This window comes from Phyllobates terribilis, unplaced genomic scaffold, assembly GCF_046119375.1.
Source record: "Phyllobates terribilis strain yellow unplaced genomic scaffold, ASM4611937v1 Scaffold_1__5_contigs__length_1240528914, whole genome shotgun sequence".
Lineage (NCBI taxonomy): Eukaryota > Metazoa > Chordata > Amphibia > Anura > Dendrobatidae > Phyllobates > Phyllobates terribilis.
The window spans coordinates 26,558,513-26,582,258 of NW_027362761.1; the positions used below are offsets into that span (position 1 = coordinate 26,558,513).

At 41.1% G+C, this 23,746-nt stretch overlaps 1 protein-coding gene across 6 annotated transcripts in view; it reads right to left on the reverse strand.

Annotated features, from left to right (window-relative positions):
- Nucleotides 1–22,732, reverse strand: part of LOC141165633 (survival motor neuron protein 1-like) — a 101,735-nt gene extending 79,003 nt beyond the window's left edge. For 2 of the 6 annotated variants that reach the window (XM_073651404.1, XM_073651373.1), the window contains exons 1-5: nt 22,496–22,730; nt 16,546–16,617; nt 16,239–16,337; nt 13,504–13,737; nt 9,482–9,676 (exon numbers count right to left, since the gene is read on the reverse strand). In XM_073651404.1, the coding sequence (XP_073507505.1) occupies nt 9,482–9,676; nt 13,504–13,737; nt 16,239–16,337; nt 16,546–16,617; nt 22,496–22,543 (648 nt within the window). In that variant the 5' untranslated portion in view covers nt 22,544–22,730. Of the gene's footprint in view, nt 1–9,481; nt 9,677–13,503; nt 13,738–16,238; nt 16,338–16,545; nt 16,618–22,495 lie in introns of all 6 variants that reach the window. The other 4 variants (XM_073651414.1, XM_073651381.1, XM_073651388.1 and 1 more) reach the window with 4 other exon arrangements.
- Between the last annotated feature and the right edge of the window lie 1,014 nt (nt 22,733–23,746).

Here is a 23,746-nt window from a genome sequence, read left to right on the forward strand (position 1 = left end):
CCTGAGGCTATACTCCTCCCGTGGGGAGTCATCCCGTTCTTAGCTGCACACACAACACCGGCCTCAGCGGTCTGCCTTGCAGCGGCGGTCCCCACTGACCGCAATCCACGGGTGGCGTAGTCGGACTATTATCTCACTAATAAGACTGCCACTGAATTGACCACCCTGGGCAAGGACCGGGTCAGCGCCACGGAGACTACAACCCCCAGCGATCCGGCTCTGGGTATTCCCTGCACAACACAGGCCCAGGGGGCGCGTCACAAACAAGCAAGTTTTCTGGCTCTCATAGACCTGTAACTTCTTCTTTAAGAGGCTCCTTTGTCCTCCACTCATTACCTGTAGTACTGGCACCTGTTTGAACTTGTTATCAGTATAAAAGACACCTGTCCGCAACCTCAAACAGTCACACTACAAACTCCACTATGGTGAAGACCAAAGAGCTGTCGAAGGACACCAGAAACAAAATTGTAGCCCTGCACCAGGCTGGGAAGACTGAATCTGCAATAGGCAAGCAGCTTGGTGTGAAGAAGTCAACTGTGGGAGCAATAATTAGAAAATGGAAGACATACAAGACCACTGATAATCTCCCTCGATCTGGGGCTCCACACAAGATCTCACCCCGTGGGGTGAAAATGATCTCAAGAACGGTGATCAAAACTCCCAGAACTACACGGGAGGACCTAGTGAATGACCTGCAGAGAGCTGGGACTAATGTTACACAGGCTACCATCCTTAACCTACGCCGCCAGGGACTCAGATCCTACAGTGCCAGACGTGTCCCTCTGCTTAAGCCATTACATGTCTGGGCCCGTCTGAAGTTTTCTAGAGAGCATTTGGATGATCCAGAAGAGTATTGGGAGAATGTCATATGGTCAGATGAAACAAAAGTAGAACTGTTTGGTAGAAACACAACTCGGCATGTTTGGAGGAGAATGAATGCCGAGTTGCATCCAAAGAACGCCATACCTACTGTGAAGCATGGGGGTGGCGACATCATGCTTTGGGGCTGTTTCTCTGCCAAGGAACCAGGAGGACTGATCGGTGTACATGAAAGAATGAATGGGTCCATGCATCGTGAGATTTTCAGTGCAAACCTCTTTCCATTAGCAAGGGCATTGAAGACGAAATGAGGCTGGGTCTTTCAGCATGACAATGATCCCAAGCACACCGCCAGGGCAACAAAGGAGTGGCTTTGTAAGAAGCATTTCAAGGTCCTGGAGTGGCCTAGCCAGTCTCCAGATCTAAACTTTATAGAAAACCTTTGGAGGGAGTTGAAAATCTGTGATGCCAAGCAACAGCCCCAAAACATCACTGCTCTAGAGGATATCTGCATGGAGGAATGGGTAACATACCAGCAACAGTGTATGCAAACCTTGTGAAGACTTACAGAAAACTTTTGACCTCTGTCATTGCCAACAAAGGATATATAACAAAGTATTGAGATGAACTTTTGTAATTGACCAAATACTTATTTTCCACCAAAATTTGAAAAAAAATCACCAGATCCAGATGACTATTCTGCCAAATATTATAAACTTCTGCTACCTGATATTGTACCTACACTTACTAGTCTCCTTTACTTAGTGTGTATTGATAATCAACAAGTTGATTGATTATTGGACTCAAGAATAATATTACTGCAAAAACCAACTAAAGATCACACTCTGCCTCAATCTTACTGCCCCATTACTCTCTTAAATCAAGATTTTACATTTGTGCCAAAAATCTTTGCGACTCGGCTTCAAAGCTACCTACCACATCTCTTGAATCCAGTTCAACGAGGCTTCACCAGATGTAGACACACTGCTAAAAATATACAAAAGATTATAGCTGCCACAGTATGTGCTCAGGATCAGTCACATCCGTCTTCAATGTTGTTGGGTTTTGATGCAGAGAAGGCCATTTTGGGTCTACTTTCCATAATCTCCTCACATATACTCAGCATGAGGCGGTGACCCAGATAACAGTGAATGGCCTTAATACTCCATATTTCTATATGTTTAGCGGAACTCGCCAGGGTTCTCCTCTTTTATTTAATTTAGCCATAGACCCATTATTCTACCATCTTCAACACACCTCAAGTTTTCAAGGTCTTAAAATTGGTGAGGCACAATTTCAGATTGCAGCTTTTGCAGATGATATCATGCTGATGATTTCAAACCCTAAACATTCCTTAATAAATCTGCTAGATGATCTTAAGAGGGTGGGAGCCTTAACTGGATACACTTTAAAGATGGACAAGTCAGAGGCTCTCCTCCTCAAAGGTCCCAGTAAACCACTTTGGTCAACAAATATAGCAATAATTTGGAAAACAAACCCTCTTATCTATTTAGGGGTCAAAATCACTAGATCTCCTCTACAGTTATATTCAGCGAATATTAATCCCTATATTTAGTCACTAGAATCCACACAAAGAATTATGGTGCCATTACACCCTTTCTTATTTAGGTAGAGCAAATTTACTTACAATGGTAAAATTTCCCTAAAGCCAAAAGAAGTAAAACATATAAGTTATTTGTATCAATCCTTTATTTGGGAGGGTGGGTGTCCTTGAATCCCTTTTCATATGTTATCTCAACCTAGGCTAAATGGTGACATAAATGTCCCCAACATACAGTACAGACCAAAAGTTTGGACACCGTTTCTCATTTAAAGATTTTTCATGACTTTGAAAATTGTACATTCACACTGAAGGCATCAAAACTATGAATTAACACATGTGGAATTATATACTTAACAAAAAAGTGTGAAACAACTGAAAATATGTCTTATATTCTAGGTTCTTCAAAGTAGTCACCTTTTGCTTTGATGACTGCTTTGCACACTCTTGGCATTCTCTTGATGAGCTTCAAGTGGTAGTCACCGGAAATGGTTTTCACTTCACAGGTGTGCACTGTCAGGTTTAATAAGTGGAATTTCTTGCCTTATAAATGGGGTTGGGACCATCAGTTGTGTTGTGCAGAAGTCTGGTGGATACACAGCTGATAGTCCTACTGAATAGACTGTTAGAATTTGTATTATGGCAAGAAAAAAGCAGCTAAGTAAAGAAAAACGAGTGGCCATCATTACTTTAAGAAATGAAGGTCAGTCAGTCCGAAAAATTGAGCAAACTTTGAAAGTGTCCCCAAGTGCAGTTGCAAAAACCATCAAGTGCTACAAAGAAACTGGTTCACATGAGGACTGCCCCAGGAAAGGAAGACCAAGAGTCACCTCTGCTTCTGAGGATAAGTTTATCCGTGTCACCAGCCTCAGAAATCGCAGGTTAACAGCAGCTCAGATTAGAGACCAGGTCAATGCCACACAGAGTTCTAGCAGCAGACACATCTCTACAACAACTGTTAAGAGGAGACTTTGTGCAGCAGGCCTTCATGGTAAAATAGCTGCTAGGAAACCACTGCTAAGGACAGGCAACAAGCAGAAGAGACTTGTTTGGGCTAATGAACACAAGGAATGGAGATTAGACCAGTGGAAATCTGTGCTTTGGTCTGATGAGTCTAAATTTGAGATCTTTGGTTCCAACCACCGTGTCTTTGTGCGACGCAGAAAAGGTGAACGGATGGACTCTACATGCCTGGTTCCCACCGTAAAGCATGGAGGAGGAGGTGTGATGGTGTGGGGGTGCTTTTCTGGTGACACTGTTGGGGATTTATTCAAAACTGAAGGCATACTGAACCACCATGGCTACCACAGTATCTTGCATCGGCATGCTATTCCATCCGGTTTGCGTTTAGTTGGGCCATCATTTATTTTTCAACAGGTCAATGACCCCAAACACACCTCCAGGCTGTGTAAGGGCTATTTGACCAAGAAGGAGAGCGATGGGGTGCTACGCCAGATGACCTGGCCTCCACAGTCACCAGACCTGAACCCAATCGAGATGGTTTGGGGTGAGCTGGACCGCAGAGTGAAGGCAAAAGGGCCAACAAGTGCTAAGCATCTCTGGGAACTCCTTCAAGATTGTTGGAAGACCATTTCCGGTGACTACCTCTTGAAGTTCATCAAGAGAATGCCAAGAGTGTGCAAAGCAGTCATCAAAGGAAAAGGTGGCTACTTTGAAGAACCTAGAATATAAGACATATTTTCAGTTGTTTCACACTTTTTTGTTAAGTATATAATTCCACATGTGTTAATTCATAGTTTTGATGCCTTCAGTGTGAATGTACAATTTTCATAGTCATGAAAATACAGAAAACTCTTTAAATGAGAAGGTGTGTCCAAACTTTTGGTCTGTACTGTTAAATTATATAATTTGGCCTCTCTCCTTAGAGTGATTGGAGACTGGCTGCATGTTACATCTATAGTCACAGATCAGTCTATTAATCATCAGTTTGTCTCTCGAATATCTCTCACATCGGCACTTCACCTGCCATTTTCCCAATTGCCTGATAACTTCTGAATTAATCCTTTAATAATATCAACCTGGAGAGCATGGCAGACCAGACAATTGTTGTCATTACACCCTAACTATTTCACCCACCTCCAAATTTAAAACCTTAACTTCCAATGTGGACAATCTCAACATACTTTTTACCTTTGGCATTAATGGGACTTTGATCTATTGATAATTTATTACATCATTCACATCAACATATACTATTTCAGAGCTTAATTATAAATACCCAAAAATCTCTTTTGCATTCTTTCCCTATCTACAAGATAACACATATATGTGATAGTATGATATGGTATGTTGTTATCATTTTGTCAGCATTTATATTTTACTGATTTTCAGACTGTTCTCTTGTTGCTCTGTGTCCTTCTGTGCTTTCCCCCTAATGTGGACTTCTCTTGTAGGATGAGTTGATATTTGTTAATTGATGAATAGCAGTTATTTACACCTGATATCAGCTCATACAATTTACTGTACTGGTACCTTTGCACAGAGTCAGTGAATAATGCTGTTTGCTAATATGCTAATTACATATTGAACCAGGCCAGCTAGCTGTTTATCTGTAGAACAATGGAAGACCAACAATGCAAATTGATAAACTGCTCAAACAATGAGACCCGAGGTCCTGCCACCTTCCCCCACTGCCCTGTGAATGAGGAGAGAGACTTTTAAATATCACAGCCAGGAAAGACATGGGGGTTAGATCCTATGTGAGAAGATGAGGGGAAGGACAGCACATCAGAAAGAAACCTGGATTGCCCTGGATATACTGCTGGAGGAATATATACGGAGAAGCATCTGGACTATTTTATTCTCTGTCTGCTGGATTGTTTGACCCTCATCTTCCTGAGCATTTGTCTCGTTACCAGACTGCATTTGTGTTTCTGGAATATTTTATCTTCTGTGTGGTGGATTGTTTCTGAACCTTTCGGTTTTGCATATCATAAAGGTCTGGGGAACGTTCACTCATCTCTCGCTATTATTATGGGATGTTGGAGAAGGACCCCGTGACAATATATATATCAACTATTCTGCCCCACCTTACAAACACAAAGTGGAACCCACAATTAAGGATATTCTTTTCACAATCTCAGCCCTCAAAAAGTGAAATAGCAAGGTATTATAAGTTCATTAACAAACCAATAGACCATGTCGTCCAGTCAATATCACTAACCAAATGATCGAGGGATATACCAGAACTCACTACACCAACCATACTTACAGTGATTGATTAAAGCCAACAGTTACTTCCTTCAGTGCAATATATAGAAAGGCTTTTCAATCTCTGTCACCGGGCCTACATTACCCCCATTGGAGGCCATAGGATGAGCATTTTCACTATATCAATTTGTTTCAAGTATAATGCCCCCGGAGGCTAACCTGTACCACTGCATGTGGTCTTGCTCAGAAATACAGTCTTTATGGATAAAGATCCATGCTTTTGTTTCTAATCACCTGACCAATTTCGCCCCCTTTGGTCCAATATGGGCAATTTTCGGATACCTGGATGCTGAAACATATCGATGCAATCCTGGAGTAAGGAAACCTTTACACATGGTAGCAGTAGCAGGATCCATAACAATTCTTCACACATGGCTTAGTCCGCAACCCCCTCCATATGAATTGTTTTTGAAAAAACTTGCTTTTTGATGAAGATAGACTGGGTGGAGGCGTCTCTTCAATAGGAACAAAGAGTTCAAAATTTCTTTGACATTTGGAAGAGTTTTATAGAACTTTTACTGCACCACATTCATAAATCCTTACAAGATACTTTTGGACCGACCACATGGTTTCAACAAAGGCTGTTGATGGGAGATCCTTCGATAATGTACAGTTCGTCTATTATTATATTCTCTGCTACTATTTCCTCTACATTCACTATAATTCTACTTAATGGGGGAGAGGAAGAAACATGAACAATTGTTGTTATTGGCACTCATTTGACGCCACTGTTAAAGTTTACTGTGTTTTTCGTTAACCTATTGCACAGTAATTTATATTACTTCATTGACTTACAGTCATGGTCATCTTGGCACCCTTGAAATTGTTCCAGAAAATGAAGTTTTTCTCTCAGAAAATTATTGCAACTACACATGTTTATTTCATTTGTATGTATTGGAACAACACAAAAAAAAACCTGAGAAAACAAGGCAAATTGGAGATAATTTCACATAAAACCCCAAAAATGGGCCGGTCAAAATTGTTGGCACCCTCAAATTAATGTTTGGTTGCACACCCTTTGGAATAAATAACTGCAATCAATCGCTTCCTATGACAATCAACAAGCTTCTTACACCTCTCAACTGTAATTTTGGACCACTCTTCTTTTGCAAACTGCTACAGGTCTCTCATATTTGAAGGGTGCCTTCTCCCAACAACAATTTTAAGATCTCTCCACAGATGTTCAAAGGGATTTAGATCCTGACTCAGTGCTGGCCACTTCAGAACTCTCTAGTGCTTGGTTTCCATCCATTTCTGGGTGCTTCTTGAAGTATAGAGACAAATCATTTCCAAGGCACCAGAGACATAGTTCTATTCCTTTATTCATCCAAAATGCATCATGCTTCATCTCCTATTTTGTTTATGCTTGAAAAAGGCCACTTGCTGGCCGAAATGTTGCTTTTATGATGCATTTTGTATGAATAAAGGAATAGAACTCTCTCTGGTGCCTTGGAAACAATTTGTCTCTGAATTTGCTGGTGACTTGGTGGGAAGTTGCCCCAAGGAAGCACGGAGCCTGTGGAGTGGTGCAAAGGAAACTACCATTACGGACACTACTTCTTGAAGTATGTTTGGGGTCATTGTCCTGCTGGAAGACCATGACCTGGGACACGAACCCAGTTTTCTGACACTGGGCACTACATTGTGACCCAAAATCTTCAGATTTCATGATGCCTTGAACACAGTCAAGGCACCCAGTGCCAGAGGCAGCAAAACAACCCCAAAATATCTTTGAACCTCCATCGTATTTGACTGTAGGTACTATGTTCTTTTCTTTGTAGGCCTCATTCCATTTTTGGTAAACAGCAGAATGATGTACTTTACCAAAAAGCTCTATCTTGGTCTCATCTTCCACAAGACGCTTTCCCAAAAGGATTTTGGGCTTACTGACATACATTTTTATACTTCTGTTTCAGCAGTGGGGTCTTCCTGGGTCTCCTGCCAGAGCGTTTCATTTCATTCAAATGTCGACGGATAGTTTACGCTGACACTGATGCATGCTGAAACTTCTTGATTATGTTGCGCACCGTGGACAAATGAACATCAAGACCTCAGGAGATGGACTTGTAATCTTGATATTGTTGATATTTTTCAACAATTTTGTTTCTCAAGTTCTCAGACAGTTCTGATGGATAGTTTGCGCTGACACTGATGCACCCTGAGCTTGCAGGACATCTTGAATTTCTTTGGAACTTGATTGGGGCTACTCATCCATTATCCGGACTATCTTGCATTGCAACCTGTCATCAATTTTTCTCTGCCGTCCATGTCCAGGGAGATTAGCTACAGTGCCATGGGTTGTAAACTTCTTGATTATGTTGCGCATCGTGGAACATCACCATTTCTGGAAATGCACTTGTAATCTTGAGATTGTTGATATTTTTCAACAATTTTATTTCTCAAGTCGTCAGACAGTTCTTTTTTGCTCTTTCTGCTCTCCATGCTTAGTGTGGCACACAGAGACACACAAAGCAAAGATTTAGTCAACTTCTCCATTTTTTATCTGGTTTCAGGGGTGATTTTCATATTGCCCACACCTGTTACTTGCCACAGGTGAGTTTGAATGAACATCACATGCTTGAAACAAAGTTGTTTACCCACTATTTTGGAAAGGTACCAACAATTTTGTCTTTTCCATTTTTGGGGTTTTGTGTGAAATTATGTCCAATTTTCCTTTTTTTCTCAGTTTTTTTGTGTTGTGTCAATACACACAAAGAAAGTAAACATTTATATGACAAAACACGTGTAATTGCAATCATTTTCTGTAAGAAATACTTCATTTTCTTTAACAATTTCAAGGGTATCAACACTTTCGGCCATGACTGGATAACATAAATGTTATATATAGAATTCTTTAGTCAAATCAACCATTTATTACTCTATTTCCTTTGATCATACTCTATTTCCTTTGTTTCTTCGTTTTTTTGTTATGTGTTTTTTATAATCTGAAAAATGTTAATTAAAACATTCTTTAAGAAAAAAAAACACAAATACGGAAATTTTCCATTTTGGGGAAGGGGTTAAAGCTAAAAACGCAGGATGATCTTCACTGGTCTCTGTGTTATGAATACAGTAGTGAACAGGGAGGAGACAAACCTTTTGAAGTATAGGTGAAATAGTTTCTGGAGTTAAGATGCCAGACAATTAATATGTTGGCAATAGCATGGATCATCATAGTGACAATGATGGAAAAGATGGATTTTATGATAATTATGACAAGGGAAATAAGTAAAAACTAATTGAAACACTTGTAATAATATACCAAAAAACATCAATGTACACTAAAATAACTTTTATCAGTATAAAGGCTCATACACACGACTGGATTTTCGGTCCAAGAGCGATCCGACGAAACATCACATTGCAGAGCCTGTCCAAGGAAAAAATTGAAGCATGCCTCAGTTTGATCCAATATTCGGATCACATTTGGCCATGTAAGTCAATGAGTGTGTGGAAACTATCGGACTGCACTCAGATGACACAGAATGGAAAAGATGGAGAATTTTTGTTTCTCCATCTTCACCTCATTCGAGAGGATTGGATTACATTATGATCAGAGTGTGATTTGCATAATTGACTCAATTCTCTCGGATGAGAGAATATACGCTTGTGTGACCCTAGCCTTAGAGCAAGTACATTGATATTATAGTTGCCTTGGATTTTAAATATATACCTATTTGGTCAATTGCCATTGGATGCCATGGGTTTTGTGGGATTCATCAAAATGTTAGAGTAAAATGCTAGCAAAAAGAATAATGAAGACACAGAATGTGGGAAAAGTCAGTCATTACAGGAGGTGAGGGAGAGGGTCATAATAATTTCTGAGAGATCATAGGGAAGTGATAACAATGACAAGAAAGATTTAGTCACCTGTTTAACAGGTGGGGTGCTGTCCCCACTACTCCCCACAGACACTATTTCATCCAGCTGATGCCTCTCAGTATTTCCATAGCCGTCATACTGCACCACACATGTCCCTGTTTCTCTGTCAATTGATTTTACCGTAGCAGGATAGACACATCCATCTTCTGACCATACAGCACTACAAGGGTCTCCAATCTTCCACTAAAAATCAAGACAGAATAAAATGGTATAAAGTCTCATGCTAAAATATCACCCCCAAACTCAAGTTAAACCACAAATACATTCATATAGTGGACTTCGTCCCTACAAAATTAATACTTGTAATGTAAAGTTCACTTGTTTTACATATGTAAATGAGGGTTCATCGGTACACCGTTGGCATGGCAAGAGCTAAGTAAACCGCTTGAATCTTCAGTCCTGCACGCACTGACATGCAGGCGATGAGCGCACGCACAGTGTGTACAGGTGAGTTTGCATCACTATCCTGTCTGCAGTGACCGATTGCTGCAGGCAGGATCAAACAACAGCAGGCAGCCGATGCTGATAGGATAGGGATAGGGAATGACAGGGTGCTCACAATGACACTGCAAGAGTGCAGCGAGTGTGGGCACATGTGTATACATGTACACATGACTGGATTTAATGGTATGCACTTGGACTAATGGTGTAGCTGGGACCGGTCAGATGGACGTATAGGGACACTTGGATGCAGGTGATGGCATCTGTAAGACCAATGCATGTATTTTTGCCTTATATCTTTGGAGGCTAATAGTTGATGTTTCTGACACAGGCCTTGGTTAGTGATGTTTTGGGGTATGTGCAATAAACATGTTCTTTATGGTACTTTAGATTGATAAGCATATAAGCATTGGCACTAGCTTACATTACATGAACCATAGCTTATTTGTGCAGAGTCCATATTTTGAACACAGAGGATACTCTTGGATCTGTGTTTGTGCTGACCATCTTACCCATTATGATACACTTGGGTTTTTAAATATTTTTAATTAATTGACGTGTGCTGTGCATTTGTATTTCTAGGAATAAAACTTGTCTTCTTATGGTGATCACTGCATATTAGCATGTTTCTTTTCTCTTTGATTTGCTGTGCAATTTACTGACATGCTGCAGGGAGATCCCAATTTTTGGATCGTGCCCTCCATGCTTGCTTTATCACACACAGTGCCAGAGCGTGATCTGATCTCTCTCTCCTATCCACATCAATCGTCCACTAATGTGTGATCCTCTGTGCAGCAAGTGGCCATTGCAGACAGGAGAGGGGTGAGAACACATCAGCACACAGTGACACTATGTCTGCCATTGTCTCTGCTCTCAGCTCTTCTAGTGGCAGTGTGTGATGGGCTTAGGTTTCAATTCAGGCAGTGCTCCAAAGTGCTGTCAATCAGGATAAGGGCAGGTGTGGCAGGTTGTATTTGAGGGAATGGAACAGAGCACTGAGCCCTTGTTTTTTATGTAAAACAACATAAATAAAATCAAAACTACAAGCATAATTTTAATATGGACTATGTCCCCTATGTGAATGTATAAATAATTTAGTTTGAGTTTTGGGAGTGGCATACTCCCTTTAATTTGACACTGGTCTCCGACCTTCCACATAGGAGTCGGAAGTTCCAGTATCAAATTAATTGATGTCTTTTTTAATATCTTGGACAAAAAAGTATTTTTTGCATTTGTACCTACCATGTGAAAGGAAGTTAAATACTTTCTTCAAGCTACTTAACAGAGTTGTTCCATTTTCCTAGCATTTAGACAAATGTGGCATAAATTTCAGATAGATGAGGGCGCCACCACTGTTACCCGTATGTATCTGAAGAATAGAGCTATGGCACACACTGCCATTAATATCTATGGGAACTTTGAAAATACCCCAACTAGCTCCGCAACTTACAGTGCTCTCATAGAAATTAATAGGGAGAGCTGCACAGGCACGGTCACTTCACCATTTCTTACAGCGTGAGACAGGGCCCCATTCTTGAGACAGATGCAGGTCTCAACAGTGGGACCGCATCTATCAGACATTTTTAGCATATCTTGTTGATCCTGCTTATCCATGCCAAACACGTTCCAGATGGGAATCCTCCTTTAAGAATAATGCATTTTTGCAAACTGTGCATGACCTCTAATTCACTAGGGGGAAAAATTAAATTACAAAGTGGTATGTGCAATAATTTGATTATCTTATCAGTGTTATGTGACGTACCTGAGAAGTTAATTTTTTGTAAAAAGAATGAAGGTAAGACTCTAAACTGCATTCAAACATCTGTATGGCACAGTCTGTGAGGCATATATGAGACCGTTAAGTTCGCGTCAGAAGACCTGAGGCTAGTCACGGCATAGCGGTCCATACTTGGAATCTGGCCTTATACTAATGATTACTGCATGTAAATCATGTTTGTACAAATAATACCGCAGAACTAACCTGCCACCACTAGTCTAGTCACTTCCAAAAGTTCCTGAGAATGAAATAGATTTGCTTTCAACCGTAACCAGTCTACAAAGAGTTTTATTAGCATATAACAACTAGACCTAAATTGATCTTAAGGTGCACACAACATCTAATTCATGTAATTCAGCTAATTCATGTGGCTAAAAACTTCCATTTTCTCCAGGGTTTTTTAAAGTTGAAGCATGTTCATTTCCTGAGAGCTTTTTCCAAATTTTCAGTTTTTTGAGCGTTTTTCCCAGCGTTTTTGGGGCGCCATTTGTATGGGTGTTATCAGGATATTTTTTTTTAACTGCATTCAACAATGAAGAAACCTCTAACAGTTTTTCAAACAAAAACGCTGTCATAAAGCTCAAAAATACTCCTTGGCATTTTTTAAGCCTTCCCATTGACTTGTATTTTAAATATGGAGCGTCATCCGAAATCACCAGAAGAATGGTCAATTCACTACTTTTAACCGCTTGGCATCTTAGCAAACCTGAGTATGCTCAAAAGCTAGAACATTATGGACAAGTCTTTTTATACATAGAAAGGTATATGTTGTTAGCGTTTTTTCAGGCAGCTTTTACAGTGAACAATCTCCAAAATTTGCCTGAAAAAGACGTTGTGTGTACATACCCTAACAGCTTTCTTTTACTCCATTGCTTAATGGATTTTCAGACGCTAGAAATTGCATGCAGATAGCATCTAGATATGCAATGTCTTTAATTCCAGAATCTCAATCAGTTGCTTATAGGTCTTGTCCAGTAACAGTGCCGCCACTGTAGTCCTTATACTACATCTATTAATGCAGCTCTTCCTCACTCAAGATGTGACAATGTTCCTGGACTACCCCTATAAATGATACCTTTGCTTGCTGAACAGACTGTAAGCTCAAGAAAGTGAGAGACTTGAAAATATTATATTTTCGATTTGTTTAGAAGTAAATGTTTAAAGGGGTTTTAAATTTTTAGAAAAGTGGACCCTAAACTATTCCAGTAATGTAAAATAACAAAGACAGATAGCACTGACCTTCCCCTCCTCCAGTGCCAGTATCTTGCTGCTGTTCTGGTCTCTGTGTTTTGGCTGCAGTGGTGATGTCACGTCAACCGCTCATATCTCTGAGCTTAGCGGATGGTGCCAACAGCTCATTCACTGCTGCAGCCAATCAATGAGCTCAGCAGTTTGTGGCGTCTAGATTGTCTGAGTTCAAGGTTGGCTGCAGCAGTGATGTGAGCTGTCTACATAACATCACCACTGTGGCCAAAACACAGAGACAAAAACAGTGGCGGGAGTCGGCACAAAAGCAGAGAAGGGGGGAGTACTATTCGTCTTTTGGAAATGTTTGGGTTCCATTTTTCTAAAAATGGATACCCCTTTAACAATTTAAGTTGTGAGACTAAAACAAACCAAAAAAAGAAAGACTTATTACGTAACTTTGAAACATGCTCCAACTTTATGGTATCTTCATGTAGGAACTTAATAGCACAAACCTAATACAAAAAACATCAATACATATACAACCATTGATAATTCATTGAGCATATATTATGCAAACATGCTGATTTTCATTTGTGGTACTCACTTTGGATACAAGAGAGCGAGAAGTAGGATGTGTGGTCGGGTGGGTTAAAGGAGGAGGAGGCTGTGCCTTCTTTTTCTTGCTCCACTTCTCCCCATCATCTTTTGGGTGATCCCTGTGACCATCTCTCTCCCATTCTGACTCTCTAGGTGCCTCTCGTTGACAATCTTTTTGGGTATCACTAGATGCAGTGGCTCCTTCTTGTCTCCGGTTCTTATCACTGCACCTGAGCATATCCTGAAGGGTAGTGAATGATACAGTCAAAGGAGTATTCCCACTCTTTAGGTAAAATTTGCAACAATAACTAGCATCAGGAACTATATTTTGCCAAATATATGTTTTTAAGGAACACAGTTATGTAGATATTTTTTCAGCAACGTTACAGTGATATTGCTGTTCTGAAGAGTTTCCCCTTGATGCAGTCAACTTCAACTTCCAGCAGCAGCGGTGGCGGTGGCGGCCATGTATGTGCAAATGAACTGTGTTCCACTCCTGCGCACATTTTCCAGAATGCATATTTGCACATGTTCTCAGTTGCTCACTGACGTAAATAGGAGCCTGGAAGTTTTTGGAAACACTTAAAAAAATGCCAAGGCAGCAAGTATTTGGTCAGTATTTTACATCAGTATATAAGGCAAAACCAGGAGAGGAGCAATCAGAGGAAAAGTATAATAGAAACACGTCACCACTTCTGGATTTATCACCCACTCCTGATTTTGGCTTACAAATACTGATGTAAAATACTGACCAAATACTGAATGGGAAATATAGCTTTTTTCACAAAGCTACATAGGAAAATCCCATTAATGTTTCTTCATCGTATATCCCCACATGTAATCTGCTATTTTATACTGGCGTCATCTATTGTGTCTAAGCTTTTTGTGGGGTCCTCAGGCACAGCCACTTTCACACTCTTTATAACTAGGCTCCAGGTCTGGTTCAATTATTTTTTGCATCTCATGTTCAAAATATAATCAACACTGTTTTACTTCAAGAATTAGCATATGCATACAAACTTAGTGAAGGACTCAACTTGCAAAGTGCCCAATCCATGTAAGATTTTATCCATTGGCTTCCTTTATATTTTACTTAAAGGCATAAAAAAGCGGTAAAGCACAACCTTATATATAAACACAACTGGGAATTCAAGTAACTGCAAGTTAAACAGGCTCTTTAACTAGTTTTACCATGTTAAACTGAGCACATCATGGAATAGTGGCTGCAGAGCTGAGTAAAACGTCTTTTTTTTAATTCCTCCTATTCTTTGTGGAGATATCCTCTTGTAAAGTTCAATTTATAATTTATGATAAGCCCAAGGTGGCATTACCAGAGATTTTTCTCTGTGGGCTTTCACTTTTTTCCCTACATGATGTTGACCAATCATAAGCAGGAGGCATAACACAGGAGAAAAAAGAACATACCCTCTAGAAGGTCAGAAGAACATGTCCTCTCCTGTGAGAGGTAAAGACAGACAGTCATGCTCTCAGCGATAATCATTGCACCTACTATGTAGGCTGCAGCAGAACTTAGTGTGATTACAAAAATCCTTTTCATTTTACGGCAGTCAATGTAGGGGGATGTGGATTAAAGCAGAGCTGAGAATGATTACAAACACTTTCAGCTTTCATCTTACAGCAGTCTGTATGGGGGGAGGGGAGCTGAGCTCTGACATTACAAACTCTTCTGCAACTGCAGTACTCCTCTCACAGTGCTATTAGCTCTTCTGTAATCCCCCTCCCCCAACCCTGACTACTGTGAGATGAAAGCTGACACTGTAATTACACTGGGCTCTGCTCTACACAGTAGCTGAAGAAATCATGGCTGAGAGCATGGCTGCGTATCATTACATGTCTCACAGGAGAAAGCATGTTCTAAGCCTCTCTAGGGGTGTGTTCTTTTTTCCCCTGCGTGACACCTCCTGCTTATGATTGGTCAACCTCATGCAGGTGAAGAAGTATAGACACCCAGAAAAAAAATTCTGGTTACAACCACTTGGACGTTTTAGACCTTATAATCTAAACTTTACAAGAAAAATATTTCTGCATGAGATGAGAAATTAAAGGGAACCTCTCAGTAACGCTATTAATCTGCAGATATATGGTTAAAATGCAGGTTAATAGCATTAGGAGAGTGACCGGACACAAAAATACAAGTGTGGAAAGCGGAAGAAAATTAACTGTATTTTTCTTAGGATCCACTGGCTTTCAGTCATGCAGGCGTGCCCAGAGCAATTACATTCAGCACTGAGAGCAACAGCTGGACCCATGCCCTTGCACTGACTGACTGCAGACTCTGCAGTGCATCAGTGAAGAGACAGAAGTAAGTCACAGTGCTGGGGCATGCTTACAGCTGCAGCTCTCAGTGCTGTGAGTGGTGACTATAGCCATGCCGAAACGCCTGCATGAAGGAAAGTGGTTGCCAGGAGGAGTAAAGTTCATTTTCTCCCATGTGTCGAACTTTCAGTACTGCAGCCGGGCACCTTACTAATGCTATTAACCCACAGAATAACTCTATATACGCATGCTAATAGTGTTATCTGACCCGACAGGTTCCCTATAAAAAATAAAAACAATGTTTTATTCAGCTCTGCAGCCACTATTCCATCATGTGGCCAGTTACCATGCTCAAACTGAGGAAAGGTCCTCTTTAAACTAAGAGATCTTAACAGAAAGTTAAAAAAAAAACTATTTCTACAATTAATGAAATCAAATGTGAGGGACAGAGGAAATGTACATTACCTTCCTACACACTGTCGCCTTTGCAATAGAAAAAACGCTGCTTTTGGGTTTTGCCTCAATTTGGAAATCCGCCCAGGGCTGTGAGTGGCATCTAGCTGACTGATCAGAAATGCAAGAAGAATTCGGTGAAAACTGTCATTCTTCATTCCACTAGATGAGACTTAGCTGGAATTCTAGTTTTAAAGCGTTTCAACAGTGTTCATGAGTTTAACCACAGCAGAGGGTAACGTATAACAGTTTTCTGTCACTTGAGGCTAGAAATTAATTAATATTTATTATTAGGCAAATGCAGCTAGTAATTAGGTACCTGGAAAGACTGGACAGCCTTTTCATAGGATTTAATAAGAGCAGCATCGTCCCACTCATCAATATCTTCGCTCTGAAAGACCCGAGAGAAGATATTTCAAGACACATACGATTCTCATGTTCTCGTCATTAGCACACTTATTTCTCTCCTTCTCCATCCAGGAAAATACAGTCATTACTTAGCACGCACTCACAAAGTCATATCCATTCTTGTCATACTCAGAAATACACGTATCCGTCATCAGCTCCAACTTCTGAGATCAGAACACATACAAAGGATGCCCTACTCTTAATGCTCAGACATCAGGACGGGCTCATATCTTCCCAGCTTTCAGTCACCAGGATACGACTCACTCTTCATTTTTATGAACAATAATTGGTTTAGTCGCCTTTTAATTATTTCTAATTTATAGCAAAGGCCACTTTATCCATTTTCCCTTTCTTACATCTTACTAATAGCAGAGGCCTACATGGTGGCACAAGGAGCCCCTAAGGTAATATTACAGAGCCATAGGCATTCCATGTCTTGCTGTAGCAACATGACATTGCTTCTATGGAAGAATATTTTTACTATATTGCATGAAATGGCACATACCCCAATCATTGCCCTCAGATTCTTCCAAATGGGTTCATAGGAGTATACACAGGTGGACTATGGACCTACAGATATATATGGATATCCTCTTATAGATTAATCCCACAATTTAAAGAGAACCTAAATCACCGCTATATTCCCCTACAGGGCGATAGTAGGTTTCTAAAGATGTCGCTCATTGAAATGTCTCTTGCAGTATAAAGGAAATAATAAGGTATCATGCTCTATCTGTGAAGAATCTGGTGGGTGGTGCCAGTCTCCTCAGCAGTCCAGCAGTTTGGGCTTGATTGACATCCTACAAGTCAGTTCTGGCGGCATTTGGCACAAGCTCAGGTGACACAGAGGCTAGTACACCTTGCTTTACTGCACATGTGCTGGGTGCCGCAAGCGACGTCTTGTAAGTCCTTCATTACGAGTGACACGCCAGTGTCATCCAATAACTTCTAGGAATCCAGAGATTAGAAAAGACCCCACAGTGAAAATCAACGGGCCCCATTGTTACCCTTCTCAGATTACTCAACTGGCTCTTTGATCCGTTGCTAATCTTGTGCCTCTTGGGGATCGGTGGCACCTCATTCATTCTCTCTGTCTGGGAGAAGGGGCAAACACAATCTGGATTCTCTTCCTCATACCCCCAAAGCAGCTGCTAAGTTTCCTTTCATGATATGTATTATTTTTCTTATTCTTTCCGGGTACCTTGTAAATATGGAGCATATGTGCTGGATGCTAGAAAGAACCTATTTGAGCCTTTGCCTAGCAACAAGTGTAGACGTATATTGCTGATGAGATTTCTATAGTAAATGATTCAAGAGTGCAAAAACATGTTTCAGTGAATATATTCACTAGCTGACACTGGAATCACCGACTCTCTTTACACGAATTTTACTTGGTTCTTGTTCATTTACATCCGTTCCCTAACATATAGCTGGTGCCTGATTTACTATATCCGTGAGTAGGTGGCGGAGAATCAAATCTACATTGTAACTACACATTGTACCAACCTTCTCTGCCCTACATAGACATGGATGCTGTATCTATTGACAGTGCCAGGAAGAGTAACCGAGGGGAATTTCATTTCCCAGCTCCAGTTTTCACCTATTTCTTCTGCTTTATAAAAGAGTGATTCAGTTCATAGCATGTTTATCAGGAAATTGCTGAAATAAGTTGGCTTTTTGGCCAAGTACTAATGTATTCCCCATGAAGGGCCATTGCCTAAGTGGCCTATATGAGCTGCAGACCATAGTGTGAGACCATCTAATGTCCACATGCAGATCAACTAGCCACAAGCAAGTACATCTTCTGTCTCATATCATTAACAGATACAGTGGATACGGAAAGTATTCAGACCCCTTTAAATTTTTCACTCTTTGTTTCACTGCAGTCATTTGGTAAATTACAAAAAGTTCATATTTTTTTCTCATTAAAGTACACTTTGCAAATTTATTAAAAAAGAAAAACTGAAATATCACATGGTTATAAGTATTCAGACCCTTTGCTCAGTATTGAGTAGAAGCACTCTTTTGAGCTAGTACAGCCATGAGTCTTCTTGGGAATGATTCAACAAGTTTTTCACACCTGGATTTGGCATTCTTCCTTGCAGATCCTCTCAAGTTCCATCAGGTTGGATGGTGAACGTTGGTAGACAGCCATTTTCAGGTGTCTCCAGAGATGCTCAATTGGGTTTAGGTCAGGGCTCTGGCTGGGCCAGTCAAGAATGGTCACAGAGTTGTTCTGAAGCCACTCCTTTGTTATTTTAGCTGTGTGATTAGGATCATTGTCTTGTTGGAAGGTGAACCTTCGGCCAAGTCTGAGGTCCAGAGCACTGTGGAAGAGGCTTTCATCCAGGATATCTCTGTACTTGGCCGCATTCATGTTTCCTTCAATTGCAACCAGTTGTCCTGTCCCTGCAGCTGAAAAACACCCCCATAGCATGATGCTGTCACCATCAGGTTTCACTGTTGGGATTGTATTTGGAAGGTGATGAGCAGTACCTGGTTTTCTCCACACATACCACTTAGAACTTTTTGGTGATAATTCTATCTTCATCTTATCAGACCAGAGAATCTTATTTCTCATAGTCTGGGAGTCCCTCATGTGTTTTTGAGCAAACTCAACGTGGGCTTTCATATGTCTTGCACTCAGGAGAGACTTCTTTCGGGCCACTCTGCCATAAAGGCCCGACTGGTGGGGGGCTGCAGTTATAGTTGGCTTTGTGGAACTTTCTCCCATCCTCCTACTGCATCTCTGGAGCTCAGCCACAGTGATCTTGGGGTTCTTCTTTACCTCTCTCACCAAGGCTCTTCTCCCACGATTGCTCAGTTTGGCTGGACGGCCAGGTCTAGGAAGACATCTGGTGGTCCCAAACTTCTTCCATTCAAGGATTATGGAGGCCACCGTGCTCTTAGGAACCTTGAGTAATGCAGAAATTCTTTTGTAACCTTGGCCAGATCTGTGCCTTGCCACAATTCAGTTTATGAGCTCCTTGGGCAGTTCCTTTGAGCTCATGATTCTCATTTGGGCTGACATGCACTGTGAGCTGTGAGGTCTTATATAGACAGGTGTGTGCCTTTCCAAATCAAGTCCTATCAGTTTAATTAAACACAGCTGGACTCCAATGAAGGAGTAGAACCATCTCAAGGAGGATCACAAGGCAATGGGCAGCATGTGACTTAAATATGAGTGCCTGAGCAAAGGGTCTGAATACTTATGACCATGTGATATTTCAGTTTTTCTTTTTTAATAAATTTGCAAAAATTTCTACATTTCTGTTTTTTTTTCAGTCAAGATGGGGTGCAGAGTGTACTTTAATGAGAAAAAACTATAAACTTTTTAGAATTTACCAAATGGCTGCAATGAAACCAAGAGTGAAAAATTTAAAGGGGTCAGAATACTTTCTGTACCCACTGTAAGTTCTTACATCCTACAAATTGTCAGGACTTGGTCCATACTACTGGTAGATTAACTGCACAATTAGGGTATGTGCACACAATCAGGAGCCGCTGCGGGTTTGACGCTGCGTGCTTATGCAGCGTCAAACCCGCAGTGTCCAGATGTTACAGCATAGTGGATGGGATTTGTAGACCTCTCATGGCCACTATGCGTCTTCGTGCATCTACAAATCACCCGCGGACAAGGACATGCGGCGCGTCTTTCCAGACCGCAGCATGTCAATTTCTCTAGCGGAGTCGCTCGTCTCCGCAAGATAAATCTGATCAGTACAATGTATTAAATGTGGTGAATCCGCATGGTTCAATGAACACATGCGGATTCACCTGCGTTTATATAATGCAGCGCTTTGGACGCAGCATAAAGTATGCTGCGTCAAAAGGGAAGCCTGTCCGGATCGTGTGCACATACCCTTACCGAGGAAAGAGGGTACAATACAGACAGTAACATGCATGGAAGACAGGATGTCCCACAGCAAATATCAAGTGTCTAGTTTGCCACCCAGGACAGTAGGCCTGGCAATTGTTTCCTTCTCTACCATCTTTCCATAAGTCTTGGGCCAAATCCTCGCAATGCCATTCCTCTAGGTTAAAGAGAGAATCCTGAGAGGCTCACATTAATCAATGCCAAAGGGGAAGGAATCAAGCAATGTTGGCCTCCGTCTCTCTAAGGGCCAGATAACAACTGTATGTTCAGCCTGTATGCAGTATATATATATATATATATGTGTGCATGTATGTGTACAGCCTTGAACACATATACAATGGACCAGGACACTTGAGAGCTTGGAGGCAACACTTATGGACACAATAATGGGTGCAGTTAGTGATTTTCACCCAGTATCCGCTACCCAACTAATCCAGAATCAGTAAATTATAAGGGATCTGTCAGCAGGGTTTCGCCCCACAAACTATTTATATGCACATGAAGATCTTTCAAAGACAAATCCAACAATACCTTTGCACTGTCAGTCCATACCTCCATTACTGAGAAATCAGCATTTGGATTGATATGCAAATGAGGCTATATATCTGAAGCCTATGTCACTCCAGCTCTATTCTTCACCTAGCACCGCCTCCTCCTGTTTGACTGACAAATCCTTTGCCTGAAGTTACACAGCATAGAGGCTGTTAGTTGATCAGGAGGAGGTGGTACTGGGTTAGGAATAGAGCTGGAGTGACAGAGGCTTCAGATCTACAGCCTAATTTACATATCCATTGAAATGCTGATTTCTCAGTAAGGGAGGAACAGAATGGTCATGTAAAGGTATTGCTGGACTTGTCTTTAAAAGAGCTACATGGACATATACTGTAAATAGCTTGTGGGTGAAATCCTTTTGACAGATTATATGTTATAGTTCTGGTAAAAACCAAGTTTTGGAGATTTGTTCTCCTATATATCTTTCTTTATTAAACAGTGGATTGGATCTTGGCATTAATCCAGTCCTCAGGAGGTCTAAGACATAAAGAACAAAGAATCGCTTGTAGATGATATGCAAGGGGCATGGACAAGGCAAGGGTTGCTACAGGACCTGGCAATCATCAATCTACTGTACAAGACAAGCAGTGCACACCAGGAAACACTTGACTTTTGAATTTCCCCAGGACAGCCATATAAAATAACGTATGCTACTGTATTTCCATGTTAAGTTTTGCTCCACTGGTTGCACAAAAAACGATTCTAACATATATGATAGGCCGTACTGTACATTTCGATCAACGGGTACAAGACGGGAAGATAATTTAATAGTAATTGCAATGTACATTGGCTTGCAGATAGCATCAAGGTAAAGCTACAAACCACACAACAATGGAATGATTAGTGGAAGCCGGTTAGAATGGATCCGACCATCGCTCGTCCTCTGATTATCACTATACAGAAATACTATTATATCTACAGATAAATATTACAGAATTGTCAGTGATTGACAAGTAGTAATGGATGAGGACATCGGACCCTAGAGAACAGAAAAGAAAAATTCAGTCGCCAAGGAGAGAAGCAAGGCCGTTAACCCCATGTGTTCCAACCTGTCTTCCAGTGACTTTGAAAGCACTGAATTACTTTACTCTCTGCCTCCTCCATGTTGTTGCTAGGCAGATGAAATACGTTTCCTTTAGTCCCCAGCACAAGCCAATTTGGACTATGATTTCCTATGGAGCTGGCAGGGATGTGGGATTGTGCACAGTACATAGGGGATGGAGCAGATCACAGTATGCTGCATGGAATGAGGCATTTCTGATATATGCTGCATGCATCAACATGTACCACGACCCACTCTCCTAAGCAGGCATGCCCACTGTGATGAGGAGATGTATATGCCAGCTGATGATTGCATCCCTGCATCACACCACCGCACACCAGGACATCCATGCCCACACCAACACAACATGTACACTGAGCTATTTGTCACCTGGGAGCTGTCCTTGTGATACACTATCTCCCTGTCACAAGCTGCCATCCTCCGGTCAATGCTCTAGACTCATCCCAGCCACCGGCACCCCATCCTTGCGCTGCAGCCAGTCTACCATATGTGGGGAGCTCTGGGAAATGTAGTCCTCTACCCCAGACCCAGATACGCTGCATCACCAGCAAGCATCATCTCCCAGAACGCAATGCATGCCACTAGCAGCCTGGCGGGACAGCGCCACCTAGTGCTTAACGAGCGGTACTACAACACTGATTTATTTCTACCCCATCAGTACCTGTCCCTGCCCTGTATATAGTTTCCTGCTGTTCACATGGCATTGGAAATAAACTACAATTCATGAATATGGACTCAATAGCTTCAAATAATTGTAATACACATTATTCGTAGCAAAAAATTCTATAGTTGCGAATTGGAAAAAAACATAATTCTTACTATTGAAGACATAAAAGAATAAGCATATTTAAGTAATATATAGAAAGAAGTCATGCTATCAACAATACTTTTCCAAAGTATTACAAAAGATGGGAGCCATGGATTAATACATTCTTGAGTCCTCAATCTTCTACCATTATTTCTCTTTCTTAAACTACTTAATACTTTCCTCAGATATTTAATGTAAGCAATGTAGTGTTTATTACAATTGTGGTATGATAATAATTATATGAACAACATGTTTCCTTTTGTATATGAACCTATATTAAACACTACTATTGGACTCTTACTAAATTGTTCTCCTTTTCCCTAATTTTCTGTGACGCTGAGTCACTTCTCACAAACAAGCCGTGAGTCAGGGAAGTAAAGGAGTCCAAGGTCATAAGCCAGGAGAGTACATCATAAGCAGAGGGAAGAGACAAAGTCAGAGTCAGATCAGAGTCCGGGGTCAGAATTCCAAGAAGGTAGGCGATCAAGACAAAGGGGCTAGGCAAATGGATGGTCAAAGGCAAATCCAAGGTCAGGCAACTTGAGCTAAGGTACAACTGGCAATGTTCTAATCATTGTCAGCCAGCTAAATAGCCGGGTAATCACCCTGAATGGGCAACCCCACAGGCCTGGCCAGATTGGACAGCAGGGTGGTTGTTCACAATGCTGAGGGCTCAGCACTCCCCAGCCTCAGATTGGACGGCTGAGCTGTCACTCACAATCCTGACAGCTCTGCACTCCCCTGATTCTATAGGGCGGGTGAGCTGTCACTCAGAACGCCAATAGGACACCGTAAGTGGTGGAATCATGACA